The sequence below is a fragment of the Protopterus annectens genome, chromosome 2.part1 (assembly GCF_019279795.1).
Source record: "Protopterus annectens isolate FY-2018-M chromosome 2.part1, PAN1.0, whole genome shotgun sequence".
NCBI lineage: Eukaryota > Metazoa > Chordata > Ceratodontiformes > Protopteridae > Protopterus > Protopterus annectens.
Genome location: NC_056729.1, coordinates 1,246,538,244 through 1,246,556,206, shown reverse-complemented (window position 1 = coordinate 1,246,556,206; position 17,963 = coordinate 1,246,538,244). Strand labels below are relative to the sequence as shown.

The 17,963-nt window shown below is 41.1% G+C and overlaps 1 protein-coding gene across 4 annotated transcripts in view; it reads left to right on the top strand.

The window, feature by feature from the left end:
• SEMA5B (semaphorin 5B) overlaps positions 1–17,963 on the top strand; it is a 3,270,261-nt gene that overhangs the window by 3,034,738 nt on the left and 217,560 nt on the right. For all 4 annotated transcript variants that reach the window (XM_044062778.1, XM_044062776.1, XM_044062777.1 and 1 more), the window contains one exon: positions 15,210–15,357. In XM_044062778.1, the coding sequence (XP_043918713.1) occupies positions 15,210–15,357 (148 nt within the window). The remainder of the gene's footprint in view (positions 1–15,209; positions 15,358–17,963) is intronic.

The window sequence follows — 17,963 nt, the reverse complement described above, 5'->3', positions numbered from 1 at the left end:
GACAAAGGGAGATACTGCCAGCACAGCTGTCTGGAATTTTGTAAATGGTCATGTGTCATTTGTGAATGTCAGCCTGCTTCATGTAAGATGTTTGTGTTACAAATGTATTAGAACTATATGTCATGTATATATCAAACTAGGGTTTGTACAGACGTGTGTGTTGAAAAGATATATAAAGTATTGACCTTAAAAATGGATCCACAGTGTGCCCTACTGGAAAAGAACAAAAATGTATGTGTGCACTATTGTAACTGTGAAAATGTATATATTCTAGCAATGGAAACTGGGATACAGGAGGTTAACCTCAGTCTAGTAAATTTCAGAAAAATAGCTGAAATTAAATTACTTTATGGGAGGAAGGAGGCACAATGTCTAAAACTAGGGAACTTTCTGTAATGTCTTGGAAGTGTTTTATTATTTTATGACTTCCAGCATCTATCAAAAATCTGCGGAAAGCCCTTGTCTATGTATTTTCACAGGTAGATGCTAAATACTGCCAGATTCCAGCAGTAGGGGTTTACCTGGAATAGAGTCAGATGACAAGAAATGATGTCATTCTGCAAGCTATCCCAGCAGTAATATTTGAGTTATTAATTTAAGAAGTTTCTGTGTGTGAGAGAGACAGCATTCTGTATTCTGTCTTTAACCTGACATCATCAACAGGAACCATTCACCACACATTTGCATTGTTCTTTAAGTAAGTTAATTAGGATATAGTAATTCTCTTGGATATAGTCAGAAATATAGCAAAGCTTAGCTTAAATATTTTTCTTTATTTATTTGAGACTGTCCTGCAATGCTGTTTTAAATATTTCCTGTGATTTTGAATGCTGATGTTACTGTAAATGTATTTAGTATTGTCTTGTTAGTTTATTATTTATTATGAAATACATTTAAATCTTTCATTGTGGCTGATCTGTGTAAAGATATCCAAGTTCAGAGAGTACTTGCATATTTATCTGGTGACACTGTGTAGGCCACTCCTAGTAGCCTTGCTCTTGGTCAAACTACCCTTTGTATTAATAGTTACATTACACAGTAAGATCAGACACCCTTTGTTAAGGGCCTTAAAGTAGCTGTTAAGGGGTTCTGGTGGCAGTGATAACTACCTTCTAGTCTGGACAAAAGGGGGCATAGCTACTAAACCTTTGCCAGCCTTTCCCATGTATGTGTGTGTGTGTGTGTGTGTGTGTGTGTGTGTGTGTGTGTGTGTGTGTGTGTGTGTGTGTGTGTGTGTGTGTCAGCTGCTTGGGCAGGGTTACAAATCACTGGTTGGACAGAGACAGTGGTGGAGGACTTTGCCTGGAACCCTGGCTAAGGACTCAACTCTATAGCTGTGCCAATGGGGATTTTTATTGGGGATCTGGAGATAGTGGAAGAAACCAGCCCCAGACTGACTGTGGTCTCTGTGTGCTCTTAAGGGAAGCTGTACTTGATGCAGAGAGCTGCATCTGGAAATACTGTTTGTGTGTACCTTGTCATCCTCTCAGTGTACTTCCCAAACTGGTGCCGGTGATGAGGATTGAGCCGGGTTATCAGATCTGAATAGGATCTGACTTTTGCCACCTTTAGACTTGGGATCCCAGGCTCAGGCTCCTCCCTTTACCCACAATCCCCTGTATTCGGTAAGTTACCACAGATCTTGTTAGCTGCTCAATTTCATAGGTTGTGATCTCTTGTAATCAGGCTGGGTTACAGCTACATGCTTAGTATTATTGATCTTTGTGATGTTTATTCTCTATCAGGAGTTATTTACTGCTATTGTTACATATTTACCTCCCTTTCCCCTAGTCTATAATAAAAAAAAGAAAAGAAAAAATTGAACTTCACCACCTTGATGTCTGTTTTCTCTTATCCCTTGGGTTCCTTTGAGCCTATGTGTATCTTTATCTAATTTTATCTGTACCACTGCCTAGATTAGTATGTTTATAGGTACTTCTCTTGGTAGTTTACTAGTTTTGTAGAGTCTCTGGTTTAGTTTGTTGTGTGATATTTGTTTTGTCTTTGACATCATGACATTAAAGCCTTCTGGCTTCAAGAAATGTGTAGCTTACTCTATAAAACCTTAAATTCTGGTGCACAAGCAAAGTGTGTTCATTGTCTAGGGGCTTCTTTTTTAGATACTGCTTTCAGCTTCTGGGCTTTGGTGAAGAGACATAATAAATTAGTTACTAAGGGACATCTCCTTGCCACAGAAGATGTTTCTCTGCCACATCCTGCCTCTTATACTGTCTTTCCTTCTGCAAAGACGTCGTCTTACAAGACGAAGAGCAGGAAGAATCTGGATAAGCCCAGGAAAGAAGAAAAGGACAAAGTTAAGGAGTCTAGGAAGTGATCACTGGACTATTCATCTTCCTTGTGTTCAGCCATGAAGGTTACTAAAATTCTGGATCCAGCTCTAGCATTGTAACCTAACTATCTTGGATACAACAGACCACCTTTGCTGCAACTGTTCTTTTCCCTAGAGCCAGTTTCTCTGAGACTACAATTCCACTTTCCTCCAGGAAAGACCATTTCACCACACATCCAGATCATCTTTCACGGCTTTTTCTATCAGGTCAGTATACTGCTCCTGGAGTTTTTCCAAAGCAGACATGGATAGAATGATGGAGAATGACTTAACTTTCAATCAATGTGTGTCCTTTGTTATAAGAAAGTCCTTCTATATTGCACAGTTTATAAACAAAGAGCTTCTGTCTAAATCTAGGGATGTCATTGTCCCCCTTTTTGCAGTCCTTCTTAGGACAATCATTGAATATAATATCTCCTCTGGCATGATGTCTGTCCAGACACATGCGTTAACTGGAACACCAAAAGAGACACTTTACTAAAAGGATACAAGGCCTAACCAATATGTCCTACATGGACTGACTCAAAGTCCTTTCAGTATATTCTGTATTTTCCAGACTGCTAAGAGGTGACCTGTGTCTGGCATACAAGTTATGCTCTGACCCAGTACTGACGGATTTACTGCACATCACCGAGTCGAATAGCATCAGAAATACTCAGTCTAGTGATCAAAACCTCTTCTGCAGTGCAGCAGAACAGTTTGGAAGGACAGGTATATCTCACAGAGGATACCACTGCTCTGGAAGAGACTTCTCATCCATGTAAAACAAAGCTCATCCCTGTCCATTCTCAAGTGCAGCTGGACTTCCACGAATTTGAGCCAGTTGTGTGGTACCTTCTTAGAGTTTATCATTTTCTTCCATTTCAGTTCAGGAAGCATTGTGACCAGAAAGAAACCCTCTAGAATTCTAACAAAAAAGTTTTCATTAGTTTCCTCTAAAGGTTGTATGTTGAAAGTGGAAGAGATGAAAGCTATGACTAGAAATCAACACTGAAGCCAAGACAATCATGCATACTGTTTTGGGGAGTGATAGTCTCTTAGAAAGCAATAATCAAATTCCCATAGACATTTTATTAAAGGAAAACAGAACTGTGCATGTGATTTGGAAAGTGCCCTGATGTGGTCTGTCCCTGGGAAGAGCTCCATTTAGCATGTACAAGGTTATAGCCCATATGAGCTGGTATGTGGACACAGTCCAAGCCATCCATGCACATTAACTGATAAGCCATCTTCACTTGAAGGTTCTGCAATAGGTGCTTGGGTAGGACAGCATATGTCTGCATTGTATGCTGCATATAGATCACTTAGTGAAGCAGAATATGCTCTGACAGGATTTGTATAACCTTATATGGGCAGTTATTGCCTACAGATGAAAATTATAAAACCGGGGCAAGGTACAGTACAAATGAGCAGACTGTATAGAGGGGGAAGGTCTTGGAGTTGTTTCTGGACAAGATAATTGTCTTTGGAACACATAGAGGAATGTGTGTTTGTGTACAATTACTCAAAAAGTGGGTGCAGAAAACACTGTCCCTTAATGAACACCACTGATAGGCAGATGCAGATTTTATTTTACCAAATATCATGTAATGGAGACCTACTGAAATGACAGCAGACCTGCAATGCCACTCTACAATGAGTCAGCATGAACGTCTTTATGTGACATCAGATTGCCATATACATAGGTAGAGAAAGTGACGTTTCCCACATATAAAAGTCCTTTAGCATGCAGGAAAAGCAAAAGGTAAATGCAGAAACTGGTGCGATGTGGTGTGCAGTGTACATACCCAGAGGAGAATGATAAGACAGCTGAGAACCAGATGATTTATTGACTGTCGGAAATGTGTGTACTGATGATATGGGACACAACTCATATACAGGAGATGATGTGCTTGAAGGGGATAATGCCTCTGTTCGTAAAGCAAAACACAAAAAAATAAGCAAATGGAAAAATAAGGGAGTGTGAAGAAGTTAAAGGTGTGGGACAAAAGTGCATTTCCCTGAGGTGGAAATGCAGCCTAGGAGAGACACCAATATGTATTGTTCCCAAAACTGTTATAGTGTCAAAAGGTTTCAAGAAACTGGACATCATAGAGCTTTGTGAAGACTCCCCCCCCCCCCCACACACACACACACACGCACACACACACACAGTCCTTACAGTTTTTACTATTGCTTCTGAGTCTTGCTTGTCAAAACATATTAAGTCATCTTAATCTGTCTGAACTATCTTGTCATATCTATAGTTGACCTCCCGTGATATACGTATGGAGAGACATTATGTAATCTAGAGTATGCATCTATGGATGCTTCACATTACTGCTATGCTGATGTCAAAGACACCTTACTTTGCATGTGTTGAAAAGGATTCTAGGTGACTTTTGTTGTTTTCCCAAGATGATAAGATGAGTTCAACATGTCTTGTTCTGATGATTTTATCTAGAAGGGGTCAGTAATGGCTATGCTTCCTTATCCACAAAATGCTTTTTTTTTTCAAATTAGACAAGAGAATGTAATAATATTTCCATCACTGACATGGAATTTAATTTAGGTAGTTATTCCTTGTATATGCAACTGAAAAACTCTGTTAAACACCCTAATCCCTTCCTTATAAGTTACACTAGTGCTCAGCATGAGGCCACCCTGAAACAGCATTTCTTCAGCCAATAGCGAAGATAAGTTGCGATGATCTTCGTGTTTCACTGTTGCAGTCATTACATTTGAGTTATCTGCAGTAGCCCTCAGTCGGCATGATTAACAAAGTCTTGGGTCCTGCGTCGGTTGCTGTCCCTTCTTCCATGACGTCAGGGGTATAAAGCATGCAGTCGATGCCATTACATCAGTCTTTCTTGCTGTGCGGTGCCCGAAGCAGAAGCAGATCACAAGTGCCGGTCGGCAGACTCCTGAAATTTTCGTTTTCAAGTTTCAGAACCAAAGTCTTCAACTAAAGCTAAGTACCCCATTGGGAAAACCTTTCCTTGCTCCTTACCAATGTCAGTAAAAGTTAATAATTGCATTACTTGTGGAAAGCAAATACCTCATAAAGATTTTAATTTGTACTGTATTCCTTGCCTAGGCCCTGACAACGATGTACCTTGCTGTCGGTTTTGTGCTTTATTTAATCAGCACACTATCTGTCGTTGGTATATTTTCACTTCTAAATATTTCGGTTCTCGGTTTAATTATCCAAATATGTCATTGGTTAGCCATCCGACTACCGGGATTCCGAAAAAACGCAAAGATAAAGACAGAGACAGGCCACCGAGGTCCAAAACTGCCAACAATGCTTCTCCTAAGCCAGTCGCCAGTACTCAGTGAGGCACTTTCATAGCCCCTGATACTCACTACTTCTGACTCGCAGGCCTCTACTGAGACCAATTCGGAGTCTGGTATGCCGCAAGATGCTTCAACTATGGAACCCACGTATGTCTCTAACTTGGATGGGTCTGGAGTCAGTGTGCAGGCACCGGCTTCTGAGGGTGTATTCAGGCCTATGGACTTGCATATTAAACCAACACCTCCTTCTTCACTTAGGCCTAAATCTCAAACCATGCCTAAAAATATGATGCCCAGACCGCATGCTCAGGCCTCTATGCCTAAAAAAACAAATGATAAGAATGGCTGAAGGTCTAATAATGCTAATCAGGGGAAGCCAACCCCACCCCCTTCTAAGAAGCCTAGGACTGAAGTTGTTTATGAATCTTCTGAACAGGATTCTGTTTTTTCTGATTCTTCTGATGATTTGGATTTGCCCATATCTACTTATGATGATTCTGATGCAGAGGACTCTATTCCTTCTGCTTCCCCTCCAGAGGATTTTTCTTTTGGTGAAACATTACATATTCTAAGGGAGCATTTCCACTGGGAAAGCCAGGATTTTTCTGATTCAAAAAAAGAGGCTTTTAGGGATTTCTTACTCCTGCCACAGCATAGGCCCTTAGCTATTCCTCCTGTACTGGATATTGTTGATGCCTTTTCGGAATCTAGTTTGGCCCCTGATTCCTTGCCTCCTGCTCCCAGAAAACCAGACAGATATTACAGGGACCCTGAGTCGCATAAGTTCCTTTTTAAAAATCCTGTTGCGGATCCAGAGACTATTTCACAGGGGCCCAAGGGCATTAAGGCTTCTACTGCTAAAAATCCTACCCCTTCTGATAGAGATTCCAGGGCGCTGGATAGATGGGGTAAGAAGGTTTACACTTCTGCAACCTTGGCTATTAGGACTTTAAACTGCCAGTTTCATATGTTCATATTCATAGAGTATTCATAGATTAGTACTAGGCTAACTGCCCTTGCGAGCCATTTTAAGCCTAGACAATTATCCCTTGTGAGACTCAAACCCTGCACCTTGTGTTTATAAGGCAAACACTTCAACCATTAGGCCACCATCCCTATATATTAAAGTATCAGCAACATGTTATTGGATTGCTTAAACAGAAAATGATGTTGATTCCTGACTGTGTGGAAAATAAAGAATTACAGGATTTAATGCATTCTGCTGAACAGGTTGGAAAACATACTTTGCAATGTGAATTTGATTCATTAGAAGCCTCTGGCAGGGCTGCTGTTACTAGGTCTGTGCTCAGAAGACATGATTGGCTTAAGGAGCAATCTTTGCCTGATCATGTTAAAGCTAAATTGCTGGATGCTCCCTTAAATCAGGACCGCCTGTTTGGCAACAAGGCTGTGGAAGTTCTTAAAAAGATGGAAGATAAAGCTAAATCTATGCAAACTGTTAAAGATTTCTTACAAGTTCAGCCTCCTAGATTTAGTAGGCACTAGCCCTCTAAGAATTGGTCCTTTCCAGCCCCTTCCAGGTCTTCTCACGCCAGACCCAGACACAGCAGAAACCCCAGGTTTCAGTCTCAGGGGACACACAAGACTAAACAGTGGGGGGTTTCCACACCCAAATTAGGTAGTAGTAAGACTCCCCCCTATGGAAAACTGTCTCAATGACTTACTTTTAAATTTTTCAAGCACTTCCCAACTTAATGCACCTTTAGGCGGAAAGATTGGTCTGCATGCCAAAAACTGGGAACTCATTAGCCAGGACAAATGGGTTTTAAATATAGTGTCCCAAGGATACAGATTTCATTTCCACACCTTACCAACACCAAGCGGCTGACCAGATCTACCCCTAAATCAGTGGGCAGAGGCCCAAAATCAAGTACTCTCTCTTTTAAGCATGGGGGCTATTCAGTTGGTACCAGAAGAGGAAAAGGGTCAAGGTTTCTATTCAAGACTTTTCCTGGTACCGAGAAAAGGCAATACGTGGCATCCTATCCTGGACCTTTCTACTCTAAATATCTTTCTGGTGATTCCAAAATTCAAGATGCTGATTCTTCACCAGCTGCTTCCTATGTTAGGCAAAGATGCATGGCTGGCAACACTGGATTTAAAGGAAGCCTACCTGCACATCCCTGTCAGGGAGTCTTGCAGAAGATACCTATGCTTCAAAGCAGGCTACATGCATTATCAGTTCTCTCCACTGCCCTTTGGCTTATCTACTGCACCCAGGGTATTCACAAAGTGCCTAGCTCCAGTCATTGCATTTTGCAGGCAAAGAAAAATACAAATATACCCATACCTGGACGATTGTCTAATTCAGGCAGAAAGCCAGGACATACTTTTGAATCATCTGGCCTTTGTTCAAAGGGTACTGACTTGTCTGGGGTACACCATAAATTAAAAGAAATCACACCTGGTACCCTGTCAATGAATTATATTCCTGGGAGCAAGCTTGAATACAACTTCCCAGATGGCTTTCCTCACACCAGAGAAACGGATTCTTTTGACAACCTACTTCAAACAAGTGGCCACAAAAGCCCAGTTATCTGCAAGGCAAATACTGCAAGCCTTGGGGTTCATGGCCTCTTGCATTCTTCTACTTCCATATGCAAGACTGCATATGAGGAAACTGCAATGGTATCTCAAAAGCCTATGGTGTCAACAATCAAAGGATCTAGAAGCAATGATTCCTATCATACCTTGCCTACGCCTAGAGTTCCTTTGGTGGGCAGAGGCCTGCCACCAAAACAAGGGACTACCATTCACACTACCCCCTGCCACCCAAACCTTGACAACAGATGCATCAGACTATGCATGGGGGGCTCACCTGGATGGGAAGCTCTTTTAGGGCAAATGGAACCCAACTCAAATGCACCTACACATAAATCAAAAGGAAATGTTAGCTGTACAGAATGCTCACACAGCCTTCAAGGACCACATTCTTCCAGGACAACTAATGGTAAAGACGGACAACACCATGGTCATGTGGTACATAAACAAGCAGGGGGGTACCCATTCTTACCCCCTCTGCAGACTAGCCATGGCATTGTGGAACACAGCCTTGAGCTACCAAGTAAATCTACAAGCTCAATTCCTGCCAGGAAAACTAAATACACTGGCAGATGGACTAAGCAGAAACCTTATGGACCCACACGAGTGGAAACTGGAAACAATGATTTTCAACATGTTGATAAGCAAATGGGGGAGCCCAGATATAGACCTGTTTGCCTCCCCCCAAAACCATCAATTGGAAAAATTTTGCACAAGGATTCCCCACAAACTAGCTTGGAAAGTGGATGCTCTATCCTTCAGCTGGAAAAACCTATCAGTTTATGCCTTTCCTCCTCTGCCTCTTCTCTCCAAAGTACTACCAAAAATCAAACAGGACAAGTCAAGGATGATTTTAATTGCACCAGACTGGCCACAACAACACTGGTACTCCCTCCTGCACAGTATGTCACGCTTGGCCCCATGGCACCTGCCTCAGACTCCTTCCCTGTTGTCTCAGCAGGAGAACCAGATTCTGCACCCTCAGCTGCAAACCCTGAACCTAGCAGCCTGGCTAATTACCTAATCTCTCCTTTACCACCCCTCAGCAAATCAGTAATGGATATCATTTTAGAGGCTAGGAGGCCTAGTACTAGAAAATCGTATGCTGCAAAATGGAAAAGATTTTGTACCTGGAACCAATCTCAAGGGATGAGTGCAGCAGTGCCCAATTTACCTCAGATTCTACAATATTTGACTGAGATGCTTCGTAAGGGCCTGTCTTTTTCCTCCATCAAAATGCCTCAGCCATTTCAGTTCATTATAACACAGAGCCTCTCCTCTTCTCTCACTCACTGCTCAAGCAGTTCCTCAGAGGGGCCAAAAATTTAAGGCCACCCAGGAGAACACCTACTCCTCCCTGGGACCTTAACTTTTTCCTGGAGAAACTTACTCTTCCTCCTTTTGAGCCAGCTGCTACTGCAGATTTAAAATTCCTTTCCTGGAAAACAGCTTTCCTTTTAACATTCACTTCTGCAAGACAGGTATCTGAATTACAGGCCCTTATGGCAGTGGAGCCTTTCATCATCTTTCATGCAGACAGGGTGTCCCTCAGAACCAGTCCCTTCTTCATGCCCAAGGTGGTATCCAGTGTGGCTCTTAATCAGTCCATTCATTTGCCTACCTTCTTTTCTAACCCTCAGAAAAAGAGGAACAGATACTGCACTCCTTAGATGTGCACAGATAACTTAGATTCTACTTGGACAGGACTAAACCTCAAAGGAAATCTGAACAACTGCTGGTGGCATTTACTGCAGGGACAGAGGGGAAAGCTATTTCAAAGCAAACCATTTCAAAATGGATAGGCCACTGCATTCATTTCTGCTATAAGCACCATGAAAAACCTATCCCACAGGGCATCAGACCCCATTCAACCAGGGCTGCATCTACCTCTACAGCCTTTCTCAGGGGTGTCCGTACAAGGGACATCCTAGAAGCTGCTACCTGGAGTTCTGTACATACTTTCACCAAGCATTATCATTTAAATTCCTCCACCCAACCTTAGCTTTGGGAATCTACCCAATTGTAATGACTGCAAAAGTGAAACATGAAGAACATAGTACAGTTGTGTACACTTACCATAAATGTAGATGTTCAAGTGTATTCACTGTTGCAGTCCTGGTTACCCTTCCACCAGCCCCCTTTCTTCTTTTGGCTATACCTCTACTCTCACTTACTATGCTCAAAAAGCTTTTTGGTGTATTTGCTTTTTTGTTGGAGGTATATCCTTGTATTATAGATTTAATTGCTTTCCATTAGGGGTACCTGACATCTGGGGCAAGAAAAACTGATGTAATGGTGTCGGCTGCATGTTTTATACCCCTGAAAACCTGACGTCATGGAAGAAGGGACAGCAACTGATGCAGGACCCAAGACTTTGTTAATCAGGCCGACTGAGGGCTACTGCAAAGCAGATAACCCAAATGTAATGACTGCAACAGTGAATACACTCGAACATCTACATTTATGGTAAGTGTACACAACTGTACTTTCTTTGGGTTGGCAGACAGTGTACTTTGATGTAATAGGTGATGCTTTCAGTTTGGACTCTAGCATACATCCCATCACTAAAAAGAACGTGTTTGAGTTAGAAATGGTGCAGAAATCAGGACAAGTGACTTTGAAATTTCATCACAAAAGAAAGATGCAAAAAATCCATAAAACTAGTTATAGTTAGCGATGCATCTCTTGGAAATCTGTTTGATGAATGTATTCATGTTGAATATTTCCTTCTATTTATCTATCTATCTAGCTGTTAATTGCATTTTGATAACTTGTTTGGCAGTACTAGGTGACCCAGGAAAAAGAAACAAAATAGCATACAAAAAACATAGCCTATATTCAAAGATGGGATACAAAAGAGCACAGTATATCTCACATGACAGAAAGCTATGTCAGTGTGACAACAAAGAAAATTATTAGTTATTTGCTTGTAATGAAAAGCTATCTGGAGACTCGTGTATTATTGTTTTCCTTTACACCTGGAATTAATACTGGAGTGTTAATTGCGGCATTGTTTTCAGACCTACATGCTGCCCATCACAAGTCATTGGGAACTGTTGGTGGATGCTGTTAAGTTCAGCAGGTATCTTGCAGAGACAGGACTGCTCCCAGAGATAAACAACTTAAAATGGTTAGTTCACTCTGCTGAGCTCCTTTACATCATGTGATCAGCAGCAGGCTGTTTAATCAAGAAAGGAGCTTCACTGGTTCCTCTGCTGAAAACACTAAAACTGGGTGAATGGCACTTCAAAAAAGGGACAAGCATGTATTGCAAGTATTTCATTTCAGTTACCCACTTAATCCATTTCTAGGTTGCAGGAAAGCCAAAGCCTATCATGGCACTCAGTGGGCACAAGGATTCTTGATGGAGTGCTATGATGTGCGCACACACACACACACCTGTGTGTTGTTTGGAGGCTTGTCTGTTCACTTATAGCATGTCTTTGGACTATAGGAGGAAGCTGGATCACAGTGCAGATACATAGTGTTCTCCAGACACAAAATTAACTGGAAAGCTATGTGTTATGATGCAGCAATGCTAACTGCTATGCCACTGTACCAGCCTGGGGGTGGAAAGTGGTTATTTTATTTATTTTATTTTTTACTTTTGGCACACATTATTTCTGACTGTGTAGTTTGTGTGTATCTGTCCATTTAATATGTTTTCCTTGTTTTGTTGTCTGTTGCAGCTAACAGCTGTTTGGAATATTAGGGGTGGTCAGTGGCTGGGGAGGGGACATTATTTGGAGCTAGTAGATTAAAGTGGAGTTTCTCTTCAAAAATATTTTTTATATTGTACATTTATTTTCTGCCTGTGTGTGATCTGTACAGGGGTGTTCTAGTATGTCTCATGGGAGTAGTTCTAGACTTCTTTAAAGCAGCTTCAACCAGTTGTTCATGAACTGAGACTAGAATGAGACAGCGTGGAAATTGTATTGAGACCAATATGGCTGTTGAGGTCTATGGTGGAAGTGCCAGTTTCAGGCTACTTTCTTTTTTCTTATGCATAGTGTATCTGATGTGGGCCAGACAGATAGCAGCCCAGTTAACTGGTTCTGTGTGTTTAGTCAATATTTGCTGCCTTCCACATCAAAAATACCCCTTGTGGTCCCCATGAATGAGCCAGCCTGATAGGGTAAGATTACAAGCTTAGAACAGCATATCCTGGCATCACCAGAATGAGTATCGCAGTCACAGATGCAGTGCTCTGTAGGTATTTGTTTAGATGCAATTTTTTCTCTCTTATTCAGCACTTTAAGTAGGTTGATCATTATTCTTAGAGTTGTAGGGTTGCTGTTTATTACCTCTTAATGAATTTCTATGAATTTCTCTCTTGGCTATTTTTTTCCTGTCATTACGGTTTGATATTTTATGAGGTCTGTCTCTCATTTATGCTTGCAAAAAAGTGTTTATTATCCATACTATTATTTTTCTTTTAGAAAAATTCAGTTTGTTTTGTTTACAATTGTGTTCTACCTGCTATTGAATGTATATAGAATTTTCATTAAAAATTATGCAAAAAAAAAACATTTCTCTGTTACCTTTTGTAATATGCAACACAAGAAAGGTGACTGTTTACTAGCATCCCCCCTAATAAATCCATACCTGATTGTCAGATGATAGTGCGAGTCAGAGGGAGGTACTCTACCTTTAGGAATCCAGTATATAATACTTTTCTCTGTAGGACACCTTTCCTCATAGTTCATTTCTGTAGTGTGTTATCGAAGAGGACACTTGTTCTACACCTGACCCACAAACACCTTTTTCACTGCGTGATGTCTTGATTCTGCATCCTCTAATCTTTTTTCATTTATCTCTTAATTGAGTAAGGCATCTACATGCAAGTGCCTCTGTTTAAGAGACAACTGCCAATTAAGTGATTTCCTCAAGAAATCCAACCTAGCATTAACTTTTATTAAGTTTTTGTTGACATATGTTTGCCAGGGAAGTCCGACTGGGATAATATCCCATTTTCAGCAGAAGCCCAGGAAGAAAAGCTCCACATTGACATAATATGGTTACAATTAAGTAGTTATTACAAAACCTAATACGGAAGAATGATGTATTAGCCAAGTATCTTTAAGAGATACTACTATCACATGACAGTATTAACCTTGTGCAGGCAGCCAATTCACTTCCAGTAAGGCTGCCCCCTTTTCACACACTCATACTTGGACATATTATCCTGAAATGAAAGATTTTGTAGGCAAAATGTACCACTAGTTAGTGCAAATAACAGGGGTTTTCTTTATTAACAAAATGTGTCTGCTGCAGGATTTTAGCTGTTTCTGTATTTTTAATTGTAGTAATGTATTTCAAATAGAGAATCTCAATTTTTGGCAAACGTTTAAAAAAAGATACGAGCTATTTCTCATATTAAATATCTCAGGATATTTGCTATTTCATATTTTGTCCCACAGTACACAAGTAACCTAATAGACGCTGTGCTATGAAAAATGGGGCAGTTGTAACACTACCTTCTAAGAGACCAAGAGAAAAGAACTCCAATGAACATCTGCCTTGTCTCTCTCAAATGGCTATCTACAATCTGAGACCTTCCTTAATCCCAAATGACTGGCATAATAGATGGCTAAGTCAAATTCATACTGATGGGCTGGCCAAATATATTCTTGTTTAACTATAAGTAACTTGGACAAGAATTGAGCAGTTATACACAGGAAGCACAAGCAGATAGCATTGCAGCTTCAGAGAACTTGGTTCCCTAGTTCAGTTCTCAGATTGGGGTGCCCTCTGTGAGCCCTTTGTATGTCCCCCTGTGTCCACATGGGTTTTCCTTGGATGTTTCATTTTCCTTCCACATCCCAAATCAAGTTGTATAAGAATTTGTAATACTTCAAATTGCCTATTCGTGTCCTTTCCCTGTGTGCATGTGTATTTACAACTTACGGTGGGTGTTGCCCTCCAACATGGTTTTCAAAACATTGCATCCACTAAGTGCTGGGATAGGCTGTGGGGTCCCTTATAAACCCCAGATTAGATAAATGGATACCTGGGAAATGAATAAATGTTAAAATAGCAGAGTATAGCGCCCAGAGTAAAGCGATGAACTGCTCAAGAATTCCATTTTGTAATGCTAAGTTGGATGCTAATGCTAAGTTGGATCAGGCTCTGCTTTCATGTTGTGTGATTCTGAGAAAATCACTTAGAGAGACCAGTGTCCATGGCTGCACATAGATGGACTCAGTAAATATTAACAACAACAAAATAATGATTTGACTAGCATCTTAAGTCCTGGATGGGTCAGGTGGAGGACAGGAAAGAGTGACTGATACTGGTTTGTCAGAACCTGGGGAAAGTAGGTGAAAAATTAGGTGTTGCACCTGCAATCTGCGAACCAGTAAAGCACATGTTGCTACTGGTATGCTGCTTAAGCTGGTAAAGTCACCTGGGTTTGCATTCCTGCATCTGAGGGCATGCAGCAGTTTTGGAGCTCAAGGGAGTTTCTGCAAGAGCTTAGGGCTCTAGGGGTCAGGACCCCTCCTGAATCATGAGTCTGGTCCACTTCCTACAACTGACTCTCAGTTCAGAAGGAGAGGGCCTGGCAAGTTTGCTCCATTCAGAAAACTAATGGGCTATAGGGCTTTCACCCTGCTTGGTGATGGACCCAGTTCAGCAAGACTGGGGTTCCTGTTAGACCTGACCTGGTAATGGGCCAGTGAGAATTCCCGATTCAGTTTCCTTGTCCCTAAAGAAAGAACACACGGGTAAGCTGAGTGCAGTTATAGGGGCCATTGGGATGTTCAAATGGACAAAGGAGGGCAGGGGAGATAAAAATAAATAAATAAATAAATAAATAATAAAAAATTATTTTTTGCCCTTTTTGCTTCCCCACTGCCTGCTAGTCATAACCCTCTCCTAGTGAGTCGTATCATTTGTTCCCCATCATCTTGAATAAAACAGTGCAATTGCTAACAATCATTGCAGATTCAATGTTTAGAAATGTTTAATTATAATGATTAAGCTAACTAATCATTAAGCAACTTTAATGTCTGACCTTTAGATTCTGCAATGAGAACAGCCCTTGTCCACTACCCATTTTTTGGTCTCAGTGGGGCCCATGGAGTAAATGCAGCGCTGAATGTGGAGGAGGGATACATTACAGGCAGAGAACATGTGAGAATGGAAACAGCTGTCCTGGGTGTTCACTGGTGAGTATCACAACAGTATAATGCTGCTGTTTTTTCCTTCCTTTGTTGTTAAACATTGTTCTGTGTATGTTATAGTTAGTACAGCAAATCCTGAAGTGAACACTGTCATATAAAATCCACTGCTTATTCAAGACCAAAATTTTAATTACAGGTCTTTCCTACCAACATGGAGTAGCTTTGGACAACACCACTTAGGCCACATAGGCAACATATCCTATTGGTACTCAGTCCCAGATGCATTTCTTTCATTGTTGTGTTTCATTTTGTTTCACTGCCTTCAAATATGATCTCAAATCACAACACATGCTGTGTAATTTGTTATGTAGGTCAACAAGAGTATGTACATGTGTATTGTGTTTTTTTCCAGATCCTGTAAACAGGGATGTGTTAATAGCAGTCCTTCAGTGGGCATTCCATAACCAAAAGCACAATAGTTCTTACAGATCCAAAGCCTTAAATTAGAATAAACAGCTGCACTGCTTGTAAGAATTCTTTTCACAATAAACCATCCTGAGTTGGAGGATTTTATTCATTCCTTTAGATGTATTATTTTATCCAGCCTTTATGAAATTATCTGTAAGATACAGCTTGGACCTTCATTACTTTGCAGACCTCAAATAATTCTGCTTATGCAGTTGCATTGGGATGCAAAATGAACTAACCTATGATCTCATCATATGTAAACAAGGAGGAGATAGAGGTACTTGATCCAAGCACTGGAGACTTTCTGCACAAGAGATGATATTATTTTATTTACAAAGGAAAAGTTGGCGAGAGCAGTGCAACTTGATCAGATTCACCTAACAGGTCTAAAGGAAGAAAAGTGACAACACGTGGTGCCTCTGGCAAAATGTTAGTAGATTATGACTTAATTATAGTATTCTGTTGATCCAAGTGTGATTCTTACAAAGGCAACCTGCATTCTTTTGACATTGATTTAAAAGTCAGTTAAACAGTCAACTCCCTGGTCACTCAGGAATCAAGCTATAATGTATACTAGACATCATCATCATCATCATCGGCCCCCTTTTTCCCATTTTTTCTACATGTGGTCGGGGTATTGTGTTAACTGTCACCAACTCTATCAATTCAGTGTCACACTCCTGCCTTCTTCAATACTCATGCCTGACTGTTGTAGATCTTCTTTCACACAATCCATCCACTTCTTTGCTGGATGTCCTCGCTTCCTCTTACCTTCTTCATGTCTGTCCCAAATCTTCTTCACCAGATTGTCTTCTGCTTTTCTGCACATGTCCAAACCACTGTAATCTGTTTTCTTTGATCTCTTCTGCAATTGGAGCTACTTTGGCGTCTGCTCTTATGGTCCTCATTTCTTTGTCTGTCCCACATTGTGCATTCTACCACCTTTCTCAGGCACTTCATTTCCATCACCTGTAGCGTCTTCAGTTGTTCTGCCTTTACTGCCCAGGTTTCTGTACCATACAGTAGTACTAGTCACACCACTGTCTTGTACACCTTGCTTTTTGGCTTCTTTGTCATTCTTCTGTCATAGACTACTACTGATACTCTATGCCAGGTGGCTGCAGCCCCTCTGATTCTAGCTTTGACCTCTTCATTCAGATTACCCTTCTCCTCAACCACCCCCCCAGATACTTGAAACTGTTTACCTGTTCCACTATCTTCCCTTCTATCTCTATTCTCAGCTTCTTCTGATTTCCCCAGTTTGTTGCCATTACCACTGTCTTATCTGTGCTTAGTTTCATCCCATGTGCCTTCAGATTTTCATTCCATTCTTCTATCCTTTGCTGAAGGTCTAGCTCAGAGTCTGCCTGTACTGCCACTTTGTTTGCATACACCAGCTTTGTTGATCTGTCTCCTCCAACCTGTTTGCTAATGTAGTCCATCATCAGTATGAACAGCAGTGGGCTCAGAGCTGAACCCTGATGTACACCCACTCCCACTGGGAACCCCTCTGTGAAGCCGAACACTGTTCGTACTTGAGTCACTGGGTCCTTGTACATAGCCTGCACTAATTCTACCAATGTTTCCAGGACTTCAAACCACTGCAGTAATGCCCAGATTAGCTTTCTTGGGACCTTGTTATATGCTTTCTCCAAGTCTAGGAATGCCCAGTTGGAGACTCTCCTCATTTCTAGCTTTTTCTCAAGTATCTGTCTCAATGCAAACATAGGGTCAATTGTGCTGCATCATGATCTGAATCCAAACTGCTCATCTCCCATCTTACATTCTACTACTCTGCATATCTGTTTATCAGTCACCCTCTCTAGAACTTTCATTCATTGTGGTAGGAGTTTGATCCCTCTGTACTGCCCACAGTTGTGTATATCCCTTTTGTTCTTGTACACTGGCACGAGTATGCTTATTCTCCAGTCAACTGGGATATGCCTTTCTCTCCACACTGCTATTAGTACTATTAGGAGCCATTTCTCCCCGATCTCACCCAGCATCTTTGTCATATCTGCTGTGACCTCATCTGAGCCTGCTGCTTTCCCTGACTTCATCATCCTTAGTGCTGTTCTTACTTCTTCTAAGGTGGGCTCCTGTTCTTCTCTCATTGTAGGCTGTTTCTGGGGCAGTACAGCTTCTGTGGGGTTTTCTTTATTCAGAAGCTGCTGGAAATACTC